We start from the raw sequence: 16,087 nt of genomic DNA, 5'->3' as shown, positions 1-16,087 counted from the left end.
TTATACAAATCTCTGCTGTTTAAAGCAAAATGTTAGACTAAAAGAAATGTGAGATAATGTCTAGATGCTTTTTATAGTGGAGATCAAGTTTATAAATTGCTTGGCAGGGCTGATGAGACAGTGGATTGCTCAGTCAGATGGAACAGAGTACATAGGCATTTTAACATCATAGATATCTATTGTGGAATAGACACCGGCTGGAATGCGGTTTTAACCAGCATTCAGAATTAGAACCACCCGTTGTATAAATTCCATTATTATATTGGTTATTTTTAACATTTTACATGATCACTCGCCATATCAACCTTTAAACCATCCAGCTAGGGGCGCTGTTTTCTTTTTTGGGACTAGCCAACCGCTGACTAACACACAAGAAGAAAACAATAGGAAGTAGAATTAGAGGGAAGATTGTTTAGATTTTGCACCAGGCATATTCTTTGCGTGGGTTTAGATGCAGTGAACTGAATACCGAACTCTCAGTTCTCTAAAAATGTCTAAACTACAGTCATTGAGTGTGTTTGTTAGTGAGCGTTTAATGGTGGCTGCAGTGGAGATTTTTGACGTAGTAGAGAAAATGGTAGAGGGATACAAGGAGGAGATTTCCCGTTCTAAACAGGAGAATTACCGGCTTCAGAGACTGCTGCGGATCACACCGGAGATAAAACTACGTAAAATAAACTCCCTCCAGTTCTCTCTCGCTGTCTCCGATGAGGAGGTTACACCTGAGCAGCAGCACTGTGCGCACGATTGGAGCCCCAGTCTGGGACAGGAGGGCACAGCGCCCACACAGATTAAAGAGGAACAGAAGGAAATCAGGACCAGTCACGAGGTATGGCAGCAGAAGGAACAGGAGGCTGACATCATAGAGTTCATATTCGCTCCTCCTTGTGTGAATAGTGAATGTGATATTCCCCAGACCCAGACTGTGGAGGACAGAGGGAGTGACTCTAAACTGTTGGATCTCAAACCTTTGAGGAAATGTAAAAAAATCAGCACCACGTCTAAAAAACCTCATTGCTGCCTTGACTGTGGCAAATGCTTCACTCAGGTTGGCCGACTGAAGATGCACTCGAGGATTCATTCAGAGGCGAAACCATTTAGCTGTGGAGACTGTGGGAACCGATTTCAGCTGAAGGGAGAACTAACCAAACATATTTTGATTCACACAGAAGATAAACTTTTTAATTGCGGTGACTGTGGAAAAAACTTCAATCACAAGGTTGGCCTTAACAGGCATATACTGCTTGTCCACAAAGAAAGAAAACAGAACGAAAATGGAAAGATGAAAGGGGAGAAACCATTTTGTTGTGGTGACTGCGGGAAAAGTTTCACTCGCAGGCAGACTCTGAACAGACATAAAATGATTCACACGGGAGAAAAACCATTTCATTGTGGATTTTGTGGGAAAGGCTTCAATCGCAAGGAGACCCTCATTGACCATATCCAGAATCATACAGGAGAAAAACCATTTAGCTGTGGTGACTGCGGGAAAAGCTTCAACAGGAAGAGGAACCTAACTTCTCATTTACTGACTCACACGGAAGAGAAACCATTTACCTGTGGTGACTGTGGGAAAAGCTTCAAGCAAAAGAGTGACTTAACCAAACATATAATGATTCACATGGAAGAGAAACCATTTAAATGTGGAGAATGTGGAAAAAGCTTCAATTACAAGGTTAACCTCAACAGGCATATGCTGTTCATCCACAAAGAAAGAAAACAGGAAGATAGTGGAAAGAAGAAAGACAATTAAGACACAGAGATCTTCTGTCAGGAGATTAGAATAAGAAGCAGGATATGGACAAGACTGTTAAGAAAGCAAATCAACTCTGGATCATTCATCTTGTAGGTGTGTCGTTCCATGAAATTAGTGCCTTTTGCGTCCCTTTGATATTTTAAGTAGATTTTGTGCATGAATATTGAATTGTTAAGCCTGTTACATTAAATTACGTGCCCTGTAATATATCATAGATCACATGGAAAATTGAATAAATCAGATTTTTTAATATGGAGAAAGACTTGCTACATTGCGAGAATTCAGCATTTTGACATACAGTTGAAACAGATTGGAGAATTCCAGAAAATGACGTCATGGCTTTACAAGATTTTGATAGGCTAATTGACATAATTTGAGTCCAATTGGAGGTGTACATGTGGATGTATTTCAAGGCCTACCTTCAAACTCTGTGCCTCTGCTTGACATCATGGGAAAATCAAAAGAATTCATCCAAGACCTCAGAAAAAAATTGTACACCTCCACATGTCTGGTTCATCCTTGGGAGCAATTTCCAAACGCCTGAAGGTACCGCGTTCATCTTTACAAACAATAGTACGCAAGTATAAACACCATGGGACCACTCAGCCGTCATACCGTTCTGTCTCCTAGAGATTAACGTACTTTGGTGTGAAAAGTACAAATCAATCCCAGAACAGCAGCAAAGGACCTTGTGAAGATGCTGGAGAAAACAGATACAAAAGTATCTATATCCACAGTAAAACGAGTCCTATATCGATATAACCTGAAAGTCCGCTCATCAAGGAAGAAACCACTGCTCCAAAACCGCCATGAAAAAGCCAGACTAAGGTTTGCAACTGCACATGGGGACAAAGATCATACTTTTTGGAGAAATGTCCTCTGGTCTGATGAAACAGAAATAGAACTGTTTGGCCACCTGGAGGAAAAAGGGGAGGCTTGCAATCTGAAGAACACCATCCCAACCGTGAAGCACGGGGGTGGCCGCATCATGTTGTGCACTTCACAAAATACATGGCATCATGAGACGTGGATGTGGATATATTGAAGCAACATCTCATGACATCAGTCAGGAAGTTAAAGCTTGGTCGCAAATGGGTCTTCCAAATGGACAGTGACCCCAAGCATACTTCCAAAGTTGTGACAAAATGGCTTATGGACAACAAAGTCACGGTATTGGAGTGGCCATCACAAAGCCCTGACCTCAACTATCGACAATTTGTGGACTCAATTGAAAAAGCGTGTGTGAGCAAGGAGGCCTACAAACCTGACTCAGTTACACCAGCTTTGTCAAGAGGAATGGGCCAAAATTCACCCAACTTATTGTGGGAAGCTTGTGGAAGACTACCCGAAACGTTTGACCCAAGTTAAACAATTTAAAGGCAATGCTACCAAATACTAATTGAGTGTATGTGAACTTCTGACCCACTGGGATTGTGATGAAATAAATGAAAGCTGAAATAAATAATTCTCTCTACTATTATTCGGACATTTCACATTCTTAAAATAAGGTGGTGATCCTAACTGACGTAAGACAGGGAATCTTTACTAGGATTGAATGTCAGGAATTGTGAAAAACTGAGTTTAAATGTATTTGGCTAAGGTCTACGTAAACGTCCGACTTCAACTGTATGTCCCTCTGTGCATCATCTGTGACTTCTAGGAAGATTTTAACCCACTTAACCCCAATATTTCTCCCAAGTTTTCACCATCATTGTAAAGCCCTATGTATTTGGTTGCGTTGACAAAGTTATTTCAGAAGTTATTTTTATTGGTGATTCACTTTAAGGAAACCCCCCCCCCCCCCCCCCCACACACACACACACACACACCTGTCCCTCATTTTAAGGGCAACCCTGTTACGTGAGCTGAGCTCTTGTTTTAATATGGTGTAACTATATTTTTTTCATCTAATAGTCAAATTAACATCTAATAGTCAAATTAACATCTAATAGTCAAATCATAGTGTAAAAGCATCACGAGGATTTATGGCTGATTTAAGATGAATTTGTCACCCCTGTTACCTTATTTGGCACTTAATAGTCACTATCGTATTTTTTTATTTAACATCTTGAGATGGGAAAAGTGTTATTGTTATTTTTTTCATCCCCATCAAAATCTTGTCTGTTTCAGAATGAGATGTGTATTTTTTGGCACGGGCTGCGTCTCAATCTATCCCATCCGCCGATGTCGGCCTTCCCCGTCTGTGGTGGAAGGTGGCAGAGCTTCAGCGGGGTTTGTCAGACCAGGAAACATCCCGAAAATCTTTCTTCTCACAAAAACATCTGTAGCGTCCCAACTCATATGATCTCTGTATGGAAAGATAAGACTCTCATGAGCATGATGGTGTTTTGCTCTACAACCCCACAAGCCGTCTTGGGACACATCTGAAGGTGTCCCTGTACCGGGACAAAAAAATTAATGGAAGTGGATAAGGCATTTCCACGTGAAAAGTATACAGGTAATTACACTAATTATTGTTTTTTTTAATGAGTTTTCTTATCTCTCTCAGATATAGCACAGACACTTCAAAAACATAACTCCTTTAGATTTATTTTTGACTGTTTTTCCATGTCAGAATCTGTTAATTCATGTGTTTCTATGGGCTAATAGCAGTTAGGCCAAATTCAATGTTTCATTAAATAATTTCCTAAATATATTTTGATACATAAAAATTGAAATAGCTAAATGATCCTTGGTATGAACATCTTAAAATAATTCCATATGTTAGCTTAGTAGAAACCCAGTCCCGGGCCCTTAGACTTTAGTTACAGTTACTGAAATAAAACAGATCTTGGTCAGCAAGAAACTTCCGTGAGTTTGGCAAACACAAAATTGCAGAGATAGAAAAGTTTGATAAATAGCAAGTTAGGTTCTCCATGTTGGCTCCATGTCCAGCACTGGTTGTGTGACTTCCACCGGGGCCCCTTAGACTTTAAGGAGTTAAGTTGAACACGTGAGTTTTCAAATTAGGTTACACTACTCAAAAGGCACCTAATTGGTGGGAACGACCCAGGTTTCAGATAAATGGATCATTTATTTACTTTTGTAAAACATTATTCTATGTAAATAAGTTTTTATTTAATTTGAATAATGATATAATGGTCAAACAGTACAGTATAGGCTGTTGTTCAAAGTGTGGTGTTGATGTTTTCACGTTAGAAACCAGAATTTCCCAGGCATTGGTTTTGGAATGTTTTGAGACTGTTGATACATTCAACATTTTGTACTAAACATTTTAAATAAAAAACAACTCATTAACTAATCAATTATTTTATTAGAAACATTTATCCCTCCACACACACACACTTATGCCGTGTTCACGTGCTTGTCGGAACTAGGAAACTCAGACATTTCTGACTTGCTAATTGTTTGAATGCAGCACGCAGTGGCAACCCATCATTCAGGGCAGGTGGTGCAGAGAACCACCTGTTTTGAGACTCACCTGTTTAGCATGCATGTTTTGCATGTTATTTTGGCATTGATACGTGTCACATAACAGTTTGCAAACAATGTAAATAAAATAAATTGTTAATAAATCTGCATACAAAATGGTCTCTTTTTTTGTTTTCTTGAGTAAGGCTGCTCCAAAATGCAGGTGTTTCAGCCTAGCTCAGTGCAGTCTGTGGTGGTGGGGCAGCCAGCGGAAAATACGAAGTGTAGGGGTTGGTAATGTTCTCTAGTTGCGCCGTGATTGGCTCAGTGTCCTGTCACTCATGGGGACAACACATCACAGCAAAATCTACGGGGAGAGCTTGAAAATTCAAGCCCCTTCGATGCTGCCATACATTATAGGTGCCCATCCAAGAAGGCTCAAGGTCATGGGCCACAGATAAAATGACGTCAAATCATGTTATCTCTACCATAGCTTTGATTGGACTGATCATGACAACATCATACTTTCAAGATCTTAGTAGCAAGCTAGCAGTCATCATCATGAATCAAGTCAATAATTGACTTGAAAATCCTTTTCAATCCTTGTCATATGAAAAGAAATTATGAAGAGAAATGATAGATAAAACTTATCGGTGCTCATCGACCATTGGACATTAACATTACACAACAAGTTGGAATTAGAAAAATTCAACAATAAGTGGTTTGGAAGGAATCAGTGGCTAACTGCAAATAAATCACAAGCCTGCTACTCAGTGTAGTGGGTGTGTAGTCCAAGTCTCAGTTTAAGGGTTTCTTTTCCAAGCTTAAAAGGATAAACATTCAACATGGGCCATGCTGTCCAGCATGACGTCTGCCGCAATCAAACAACTGGAAATTCAGAACTGGGAAATGTCAGACTTCAGTGAGTTCAAGACAACTGGGAAAACGAGCTCCTACAGGGAAAATACGTTTTGAACGGTCATTAAACTCGGAATTCCAAGTCGGGAACTCGGGCCTCTTTAGAGAGCTCCAACCTGAAGATCACTGGCGTAATGATTCAACTTTGTTTTTCCCCCAGTTGTCTGAAAGCACCATACATCCAGAGAATGCCAGACTTTGATGGCAAAGTTTGATGACAACATTTACCCACAAAGGACCACCAGAGTTCCAGTGATCACAGTAGAACAGGGTGAGTCAAAAAAAGTATTGTATGCTGCTGCATAAATTATGTAATATGACAGGGAGATATGTATCCTGCAGCTAAGAAAGTAATACTAAGTGTATGTTGTGTAGTAAGCTGTTCATAATTTAGCCTACTGTTCTGACTTGGTGGTGCAGACGTAGCCTATAGCCTGTTTTTGAAAAATGTCATGTCATGTCATGTCATAAAATATTGTAAGAGCTTTCATTGTCTGCTTATGAGCTGTCTTTATTTATCCTACGGTTCTGACTTGGTGTACAGGGAGATTACTGTAACAAGGGCCCATGTTCTGAATTCTGTCGCTGTACATTTCAAAAGACTTAATTGTCTGTAGAAACCACATTTGTTTAAGCAAGTCAGCCATATCAGCTATGTTTTTTTTAAAGGCTGTAAATGAGGCTGAATGAACTGTTTCGCTGCCAGACAAGGCTCCGCTGATAGCCAGGTGTAGCAGTGGTATTGTGTTGGGACTGCTGGTGAGGCCCAAACAGTTGCGGTCACCGTTTTCACCGTTATAGTGCAATTAATGTATTGTTTAGTGTTGTGTAGTGGCTTTGCTGGCATGCATCTATAAAAACATTTTGTGTTTGCTCCACTAAGATTTACATGCTACAATGACTACTGGCAGCACGTGTATAACTACAGTTTCCTAGTTCCGACTAGTGTGGCAATAACTATTGCAGGTGTGAGGGCATTTTCTGTTGAACCTTACTAATGCTTGTGTACTAAAATATCCTTCTTTAAGCCTAGGCATTGGGCTTGAGATAGTTAAAGAAAGTAACTCATATAAGATAGAAAAGTGTGTGTGTATTAATAAGAGGCCCGATCTAACTGTTCTGTGTGTGTAGAATGACCCCATGATACCTGGGCGCTCAGCCAAGATCTGACAGAAACTAACTGGTTCCTTTTAGCTTAACTGGAGACAGAGGAACGTGTTATATTCTGCACACCAGTGATAAAGCTATTAATCTATTTGGAGCCTGTTTCTGGGCGAAATATTCATGTTTTGTGTGTGTGTGTGTTCTGTGTGTGTGGCCAGTACGACCATACATAGAGGAAGTATATCTGGAGTGACTCCCTGTCATTCTGGCTGTTGTCCTCTCTCAGTTGCGAAAGACTGAGGCAACCTTTTCACCCAGTTTTCTCCCCTCACACACACAAACACATACATAGGATCACGTGTTTTGCAGATGCTTGCTTGGGGTAGTTTGACTATATAAATGTTCCTGTACTCTTTGTACAGGAGGCTCCCACTCCATTTCACCTGCGTGGGTGGTGTGACCAGCCTCCTGATTATAATACGTTTTTAATAAAAGTAATACCTTGATTGATTGTTGACTTTGCCTCTCCTCATTATTAGTTAAAGGTAGAAATTCCACCACACAGGTGAAATGGTTGGGGGGAAAAAAAGAAAAAAAAAACGTGGCAGGATGTGAAACATCTGAAAACAAGGCCCTTTATCTAAATAAAAACATTCACAATTTCCTACAATACATCATGTATGGGGAATATCGAAGACACGATGTCATACCCATGCCTAGTATAAATTTGTAAGAAAATAAATCATTCGGTTAGAGATCTTGGATTTGACCATCAGAAATGAGGTTAAAGAATAATTATGTGTACGATGCCTCTGTCGAAATGCGCATTGGCCAGGTGGGAAACGTCTAAAGACTATCCAGTCTGCTCCAGGAGCTCATCCAGCTCCAGATTACGGATGATACTGATCAACCCCTTACTGATGCGATAGGTGTGCTGGGGGTCAAAAGCATCTCTGTGATGATCATGTTGGGTCACGTAGATTCTGCCCAACACACGGTCTGACTGCATGCTGATAATGATCCGGTCGATGTTGCTGTCGTCATTGTGTCCTGTGTAGTTTTTGCGGACATAACGCGGTATGTTCCTAGACCCAGGGGCATTGAGATTGCCCACTTCGTAGTATGGTAAGCCCTGGTCTGGTAGCAGTTGGTTACGTTGGCCATCATGCTCCTCTATTTTGTCGAAGAAGCGGTGGAAGCCAAACATCTTCTTCTCAGGGTTGCTCACTGTCAACATTTCACCCTTTTTGTTGAATTTGATGTAGTCGTGGGCGAACCAGTGAAGGAGATGGAGGCCGTGTCTAGGTCGAGGTGTACCAAAGCCAGATGACTGGAGGTGTCTCATTTCGTTAAGTGTGTCCATGGAGGAAGGACAAGGAAGTGCGTATCCAGTCTGCTCCAGGAGATCATCCAGGTCCAGATTACGGATGATACTGATCAACCCCTTACTGATGCGATAGGTGTGCTGGGGGTCAAAAGCACCTCTGTGATGATCATGTTGGGTCACGTAGATTCTGTCCAACACACGGTCTGACTGGAGGCTGATAATGATCCGGTCTATGTTGCTGTCGTTATTGTGTCCTGTGTGGTTTTTGCGGACATCATGCGGTAGGTCCTCAGACTTTGCAGCATTCAGATTGCCCACTTCGTAGTACGGTAAGTCCTGGTCTGGTAGCAGTTGGTTACATTGGCCATCATGCTCCTCTATGTTGTCAAAGAAGCGGTGGAAGCCAAACGCCTTCTTCTTAGGGTTGCGCACTGTCACCATCTCGCTGTCGTTGTTGAATGTGACATAGTCGTTGGAGAACCAGTGAAGGAGTTGAAGGCCGTGTCTAGGCCGGGGTCTACCAAAGCCAGACGATTGGAGGTGATCAATTTCGTTCAGTGTCTCCATGGTTATGATGTAATCTAGAAAGGAGGGAGGGCAAGGTAGAAAAGGTGGAAAGATGGAGAGAGAATAAGAGTGGGTTTTGATTGTCAAAGAGTGCTAGCAAAACATTTATTGAACTGTTCTAAGTGAAAGAGGACACACACTTTTCTGTCATTGTCTCTACAGAGTGGTCCTTGAGAAAATGGTTTGCATCCTCTTCTCAACACGACAGAAAAACACACTAACTAGAGGTGGACTTCACCCTTATGGTCCTTTTGCTGTTCTGCCTATCTGCCCTTCAATGGAAATCTGAACAATAAAAGAGATATAATCAAAGGTGTCTGCAAAGGCAGGACAGTCAAGTTGCATCTGACTGTAAAACTAGAGGAGCAGTGTAATTTCTCGTGACCATTCATAGAGGCCAGGAGGGTACCGGCTTAGGTGTACACGCCTGAAGGCAGCAGGCCCACCGGTTCAGGAAATGGTGGGTACCCCAAGTCAGGAGGCCGAGACCCTAGCAAGGCGGGAAGCCTAGGGCCTCACAAGGCAGGGGACTCATAGCCAGCTACTACTAAGGCCACAAACTGCTGGAGACTAGGAGCCTAACTGGGCATGAGACATACAGTAGGGCCTAGGACTAGAACAGGACACTACGGGATGTGTTTCAAGTTTTATTGTCACATGCACAAGTACAGTGAAATGCCTTGCTAACTTTCTTCAAATCGAACGAGGGACTGTGGACCTATGGAACAGGTAGCCTAGTAACTGGACAGAAGACAATCCGATAGGGTGAGATGTTTTTCATCATCAATGGCAGATCAGTATTGGGGTTATGGTCATCTGAGTCTAGATCTGTGGGTAGTGTGAATGTATCCCAGTTGGGTTACTATTTATTAATCCACATATAATTATAAATAAAATTCCCAGTGCAAAATCCCCTCTCCCTTTCATATTTTAGCCATCATTAAACTGATGATCACGTGATCAACCTTCTGAGCCTGAAATGTGTCCTCAAGAGGAATTTGCATTTCAATACAGACTTCTCAGCTCGCACAAAACGTTCTAAGAATCATAAAGCATGGTGAGAGTGTTGTTGTCCTATGGTTATTTAGCAAACATCCTTCCCTGGGAATGTTGAAGGATAGTGGCTTGGCTTTGGTACATTATCAGCACATTTAAGGAACTTAACAAAAAAAAAAATCTGGCAAGGCGTGCTTGTAAAACAATTCGAAAACATTTAGGCCTACATTGTTGTCTTAAATCAGTCAAACCTCATTGCAAGATACCGTCTTTGAGCAAACCTTGAACGTCTTGTCCAACTAGTCTAATACAACAACCAAGAATTTCTGTAGCCAGCCAGCTTACTTCCTTATGTCCATCATTATGCAGAAGACATGTTTACAAATTGTACATTGAATGCAAATAAATATTTAAAATGAACAACTTACCTATTTTGAATGAAGTATTTTCAATGTTTGTGAAGTGGGAATATGTTAGGCTGCTATGGAGTTACAATTGTATAGCAATAGTTTCACTTTTAGCCTGCCGAGTTGTTTATATGCAGAATGTAGACGTGTCCTAACCACTCCCCAAAGTTCCATGGGCAAAAAGCCACGGCTATTTAACACTATAATCTCCTAATGTTATTTTGTAAAAATGTTTTTGTTGTTGTTGCCAACTCTCAACTAAAATCACAGTTTATCAGTATGCTTAGTAACACAATATACAAACTCCCATCTGTTAATTGGATCTGAAAATAATTCCAATACATGAATTGAAATGGCTTGCGTTCAACTGTCCAAAATGAAATTCAAGCCGGTAATCACAATACATTTCATTGAATGCTGAAAACGATGAGCAGCATGCCACCCTTTTCAAATCTTGTAATAATTGTAAAGCGACCACACTGGGTGGTTTGCATTTTTCATTAATCCCCTCTAGAGAGAGTCCTGGTATGTCAATATGTACACATTAATTTAGAATCAACTCAGTATTTAAGACATGAGTCATACTTTCAATGCCACATATTCTTTAGATTCAGAGATGTCTCTGACGTAAGAGGTACATGGAATGTTGAATGACCAACCTTTTGTTTCAATAATTGTAAATCTTGTGCCATTTCCATGTCTCACAGTCACAAAACTTGACCTGAAAGAGGACAAACTGTACTAACAGGTTCTTCGTTGTCACACGGACACATGAGAGAATCAATGCCTCAGGGAAGGTAATGCAAACAACATATTTTGCATTGCCTGCCCTGAATCATTCATTCATGTGTCAGTGTGACAACGAAGAACCTGTTTGGCAGAATAAGGCAACAGTGTAAAATCATGTTTAATTCCAGGACTATAAACTTCATTTTATCAACACAGAAGTTAGACAGTGTTATGCTTGAATGTTTTTAGTTGAGCTACATCTAATGACAATGCTTTCCTTTCAAATGACACAACTGGGATTGGTAACTATGGGCGTTTACTTAACGCCTCCTGCAACACCCAAATTTGCAAAGCTGCTGGTTATAAGCGCAGTGTGTCTTTCTAAAAACGTGTTTTGCGAAGAGGTGCTGAAGGGGAAAGGTATGTATTCTCAGATGAACGTGTATTCCAACATCAAACATGTCGTCCTACAATCTGATGTGACGTGGAGAATTACTCTCTCCATTTCATGATGCGTCTTTCCACAATAATCCTTTTTTGTTTGAAAAATATAAAATATTTTTCTATAAAATAAGGATGATGGATATTTTTTTAAAGGGGGTTGTAAAAGTAAGAGTATGCAAGAGAAATTCTACAGGAAGAGAGACTGCAGATTCTTTCAAACAACAGTTTTGTCTACGCAGATTAAGATAGTTGACGTTGCCACCGTTGTCTGTTCCCTCCAGCATGTTTCCACACATCTGAATTCCTGTCGATTGATAAAACAGAATGTCACAAACTGCAGTCGTGTCCCAAAGGGCTCTTATCTGTACATCCAGACGTATGACTAAGTCACACGACAAGCTTGTATCAGTAAAAATACTAACATAACATAATAGACAATTCTCTAAGTAAAAACAGCATAGTGTGTCAAATTAACGGTATACTATGTAATTCATATTTAATTTCCACCCCAAGTATCATTTAAACAATGATATTAACTGGCCAACGACATTCTTTTTTTTGTGTGTTTTTTCTCTCCCAGATAAATCAAGTGCATCAATCAACAGGGCAATATAAAATCTAAACGATCTCAAATCAAATGACCAGACAAAACAGGGCAGATAAATAGAGGAGGAGGGGGGGTTGGAAAGAGGATACAGATTTAGGGTAAGGAGACCATCAGAGGAGGAGCAGAGGGAGCAGGGGAGGGGGGGGACATAGACTGGGAGAAGATCAGAGAGGTAGGTGGATCCAGTGTAGATTGATAAGGATTGGTTTGATGTGTTTAGTTGATCCGGTGTGGATTCTGGAGAGTTCAGAACCATTAGGAGTCGATTGCTGAGTTTGGTGGGGGATCTGGTGAGGAGAGTGTTACAGTATTTCAGTCGGGACGTAACGGCGGCATGGATGAGGGTTTCGGTGCTGGAGTGTGACAGTGAGGGGCGGAGCCTGGAGATATTGAGTAGATGGAAGAATGCTGTCCGGGTGCTGGTTTTCATGTGGGGTTCGAAAGAGAGGGAACTATCCAGGGAGACACCGAGGATTTTGACTTGTGTTTACAGAGGGACCGGGAAACAATCTGTGGGGATGCTTGGAGAGAAAGGATTGGAGCAGATGAGCATGACCTCTGTCTTGTTGCTGTTGACTTTGAGGAGATTCATGCTCATCCAGCTCTGGATGTCGTGAAGACAGCTGACGAGGGAGGTGGGATGGAGAGTGGGTTTGGTGGAGAGGTAGAGCTGGGAGTCATCAGCATAGCAGTGGAAGTGAACTTTGTGATGTTGCCTGATCTCACCCAGGGGTAGGAGGTACAGTGCCTTGCGAAAGTATTCGGCCCCCTTGAACTTTGCGACCTTTTGCCACATTTCAGGCTTCAAACATAAAGATATAAATCTGTATTTTTTTGTGAAGAATCAACAACAAGTGGGACACAATCATGAAGTGGAAAGACATTTATTGGATATCTCAAACTTTTTTAACAAATCAAAAACTGGAAAATTGGGCGTGCAAAATTATTCAGCCCCTTTAAGTTAATACTTTGTAGCGCCACCTTTTGCTGCGATTACAGCTGTAAGTCGCTTGGGGTATGTCTCTATCAGTTTTGCACATCGAGAGACTGACATTTTTTCCCATTCCTCCTTGCAAAACAGCTCGAGCTCAGTGAGGTTGGATGGAGAGCATTTGTGAACAGCAGTTTTCAGTTCTTTCCACAGATTCTCGATTGGATTCAGGTCTGGACTTTGACTTGGCCATTCTAACACCTGGATATGTTTATTTTTGAACCATTCCATTGTAGATTTTGCTTTATGTTTTGGATCATTGTCTTGTTGGAAGACAAATCTCCGTCCCAGTCTCAGGTCTTTTGCAGACTCCATCAGGTTTTCTTCCAGAATGGTCCTGTATTTGGCTCCCATCTTCCCATCAATTTTAACCATCTTCCCTGTCCCTGCTGAAGAAAAGCAGGCCCAAACCATGATGCTGCCACCACCATGTTTGACAGTAGGGATGGTGTGTTCAGGGTGATGAGCTGTTTTACGCCAAACATAACGTTTTGCATTGTTGCCAAAAAGTTCAATTTTGGTTTCATCTGACCAGAGCACCTTCTTCCACATGTTTGGTGTGTCTCCCAGGTGGCTTGTGGCAAACTTTAAACAACACTTTTTATGGATATCTTTAAGAAATGGCTTTCTTCTTGCCACTCTTCCATAAAGGCCAGATTTGTGCAATATATGACTGATTATTGTCCTATGGACAGAGTCTCCCACCTCAGCTGTAGATCTCTGCAGTTCATCCAGAGTGATCATGGGCCTCTTGGCTGCATCTCTGATCAGTCTTCTCCTTGTATGAGCTGAAAGTTTAGAGGGACGGCCAGGTCTTGGTAGATTTGCAGTGGTCTGATACTCCTTCCATTTCAATATTATCGCTTGCACATTGCTCCTTGGGATGTTTAAAGCTTGGGAAATCTTTTTGTATCCAAATCCGGCTTTAAACTTCTTCACAACAGTATCTCGGACCTGCCTGGTGTGTTCCTTGTTCTTCATGATGCTCTCTGCGCTTTTAACGGACCTCTGAGACTATCACAGTGCAGGTGCATTTATACGGAGACTTGATTACACACAGGTGGATTGTATTTATCATCATTAGTCATTTAGGTCAACATTGGATCATTCAGAGATCCTCACTGAACTTCTGGAGAGAGTTTGCTGCACTGAAAGTAAAGGGGCTGAATAATTTTGCACGCCCAATTTTTCAGTTTTTGATTTGTTAAAAAAGTTTGAAATATCCAATAAATGTCATTCCACTTCATGATTGTGTCCCACTTGTTGTTGATTCTTCACAAAAAAATACAGTTTTATATCTTTATGTTTGAAGCCTGAAATGTGGCAAAAGGTCGCAAAGTTCAAGGGGGCCGAATACTTTCGCAAGGCACTGTATATTGATTAATGTTTAATAAAAAACGATAAACACGAACACTACAAAACAATAAACGTGGAAAACCAAAAACAGCCCTATCCGGTGCAAAACACAGAGACAGGAACAATCACCCACAAACACACAGTAAAACTGTATGTATTATTAAGTATGATTCTCAATCAGAGACAACTAATGACACCTGCCTCTGATTGAGAAACATACTAGGCCGATACATAGAAATACCCAAATCATAGAAAAACAAACATAGACTGCCCACCCCAACTCACGCCCTGACCATACTAAATAAATACAAAACAAAGGAAATAAAGGTCAGAACGTGACAAATGGAAGTGGAAGTTCTTGTTAAGCTGCAGTGCATATTACATTCGGGCAGTATACAAGTCTCTTCCCTGAAATGATGGAACAGAGTTACTTAAAGGCACTCTTGATTCATTACTGCATTCCATCAGAGTAGGACATCAACACATGCAGCAAATGCAACTTCACATATAAGTAGCGCTTGGCTTCTATGACAGATCTGTTTATCAAAACAGGAATTTGGTTATGAACCTTTGCAGACAAAGTAGACACATTATAGAATCAGATTATAAAAGGGATTACTTAGTGTCCTATGAGGAAAATTGAATGACAGGCATATGGCCCTCAGTGAAACACCACTCTCAAGCTGCAGGCTGGTTATCTGCTTGTGTAGTGAAAAGACAACTGCAGTCTGAGGCTGGCGAGGTGTGCAAGACCAGAGCATGTACCTGACCAATGACACTGCTTCCAGAGCATGTACCTGACCAATGACTGCTTCCGGCTCACACTGGTAGAGCTCTACTTGCACATCATGAACTCGGCCTGAAAGAAGAAAAATAGTTTGAAAAAGTTCCATTGAAAATACACAAATAAACTGTTCACAAAATGGAGCAAAAGCTACACATTTCTCACTGCAAATATCAATTGTTTTCTTTGACGTATCTGTGATGCGTAACGGCACAATCCGCAGTCGGGAACTCAGTTTCACCATCAATTGGTGTCAATAACGTTGAAAATGTTGCATTTCACGTAATAAAGATAATCAACAAGCTTAAGAAGTTTAGGTTTGATGAAAAATGTATGGGAAAAAACATTACCTCTGGGTGCATTATAATATGCCTTGTCCCAGTCATAACAGCCCATAAGGCAGAAGCCTATTTCCTGTTTCAGTAGTGTGAAGCAACTTAATACACAAGTATACCCCCTGGACAGGAAGCTAGTCTATCACAATGCCTTACATCGAATCCATCTGCTTAATGCGGAGTTTCAAGCAGAGATGCATTTGGTTCCACTTTTTAGAATCTTTGGTATGAATAAACTGGGGATCGAACTCAACCTTCCAGTCTCATGGCCGACACTAACCCCAAGGCCACTGAGTGGATTGGTGCGTTATGCTTTAAATAAACAACATCCGTCACAGATTGTCAGCTGCTGTAACTCAAAACGGAAGTTTTAGATTTTCTCTTTCAATGATTT

General features: G+C 41.1%; 2 protein-coding genes across 2 annotated transcripts; one reads left to right on the top strand and one right to left on the bottom strand.

Moving 5' to 3' along the window:
* Window positions 1–390: 390 nt before the first annotated feature.
* On the top strand, window positions 391–1,903 carry LOC149980124 (uncharacterized). Its single transcript, XM_090187311.1, has one exon. It carries the CDS (start codon window positions 491–493, stop codon window positions 1,751–1,753), a length of 1,263 nt encoding a protein of 420 aa, XP_090043437.1. The 5' UTR covers window positions 391–490; the 3' UTR covers window positions 1,754–1,903.
* Window positions 1,904–5,010: 3,107 nt separating this feature from the next.
* LOC110534404 (uncharacterized) lies at window positions 5,011–10,625 on the bottom strand. Its single transcript, XM_021619261.3, has 2 exons — window positions 10,469–10,625; window positions 5,011–9,058 (listed from the first exon to the last, which is right to left on the bottom strand). Exon 2 carries the CDS (start codon window positions 9,042–9,044, stop codon window positions 8,004–8,006), a length of 1,041 nt encoding a protein of 346 aa, XP_021474936.2. The 5' UTR covers window positions 9,045–9,058; window positions 10,469–10,625; the 3' UTR covers window positions 5,011–8,003.
* Between the last annotated feature and the right edge of the window lie 5,462 nt (window positions 10,626–16,087).

This window comes from Oncorhynchus mykiss, chromosome 10 (genome assembly GCF_057628025.1).
Source record: "Oncorhynchus mykiss isolate SJ-2025 chromosome 10, ASM5762802v1, whole genome shotgun sequence".
Taxonomy (NCBI): Eukaryota; Metazoa; Chordata; class Actinopteri; order Salmoniformes; family Salmonidae; genus Oncorhynchus; species Oncorhynchus mykiss.
Note: the sequence above shows the minus strand (reverse complement) of the source record. Positions and strands in the feature narration are given on the sequence as shown.

Excerpts from the sequence above, each read along its gene's own strand:
- LOC149980124 (XM_090187311.1), top strand. The coding sequence starts at position 491 with ATGTCTAAACTACAGTCATTGAGTGTGTTTGTTAGTGAGCGTTTAATG.
- LOC110534404 (XM_021619261.3), bottom strand. The coding sequence starts at position 9,044 with ATGGAGACACTGAACGAAATTGATCACCTCCAATCGTCTGGCTTTGGT.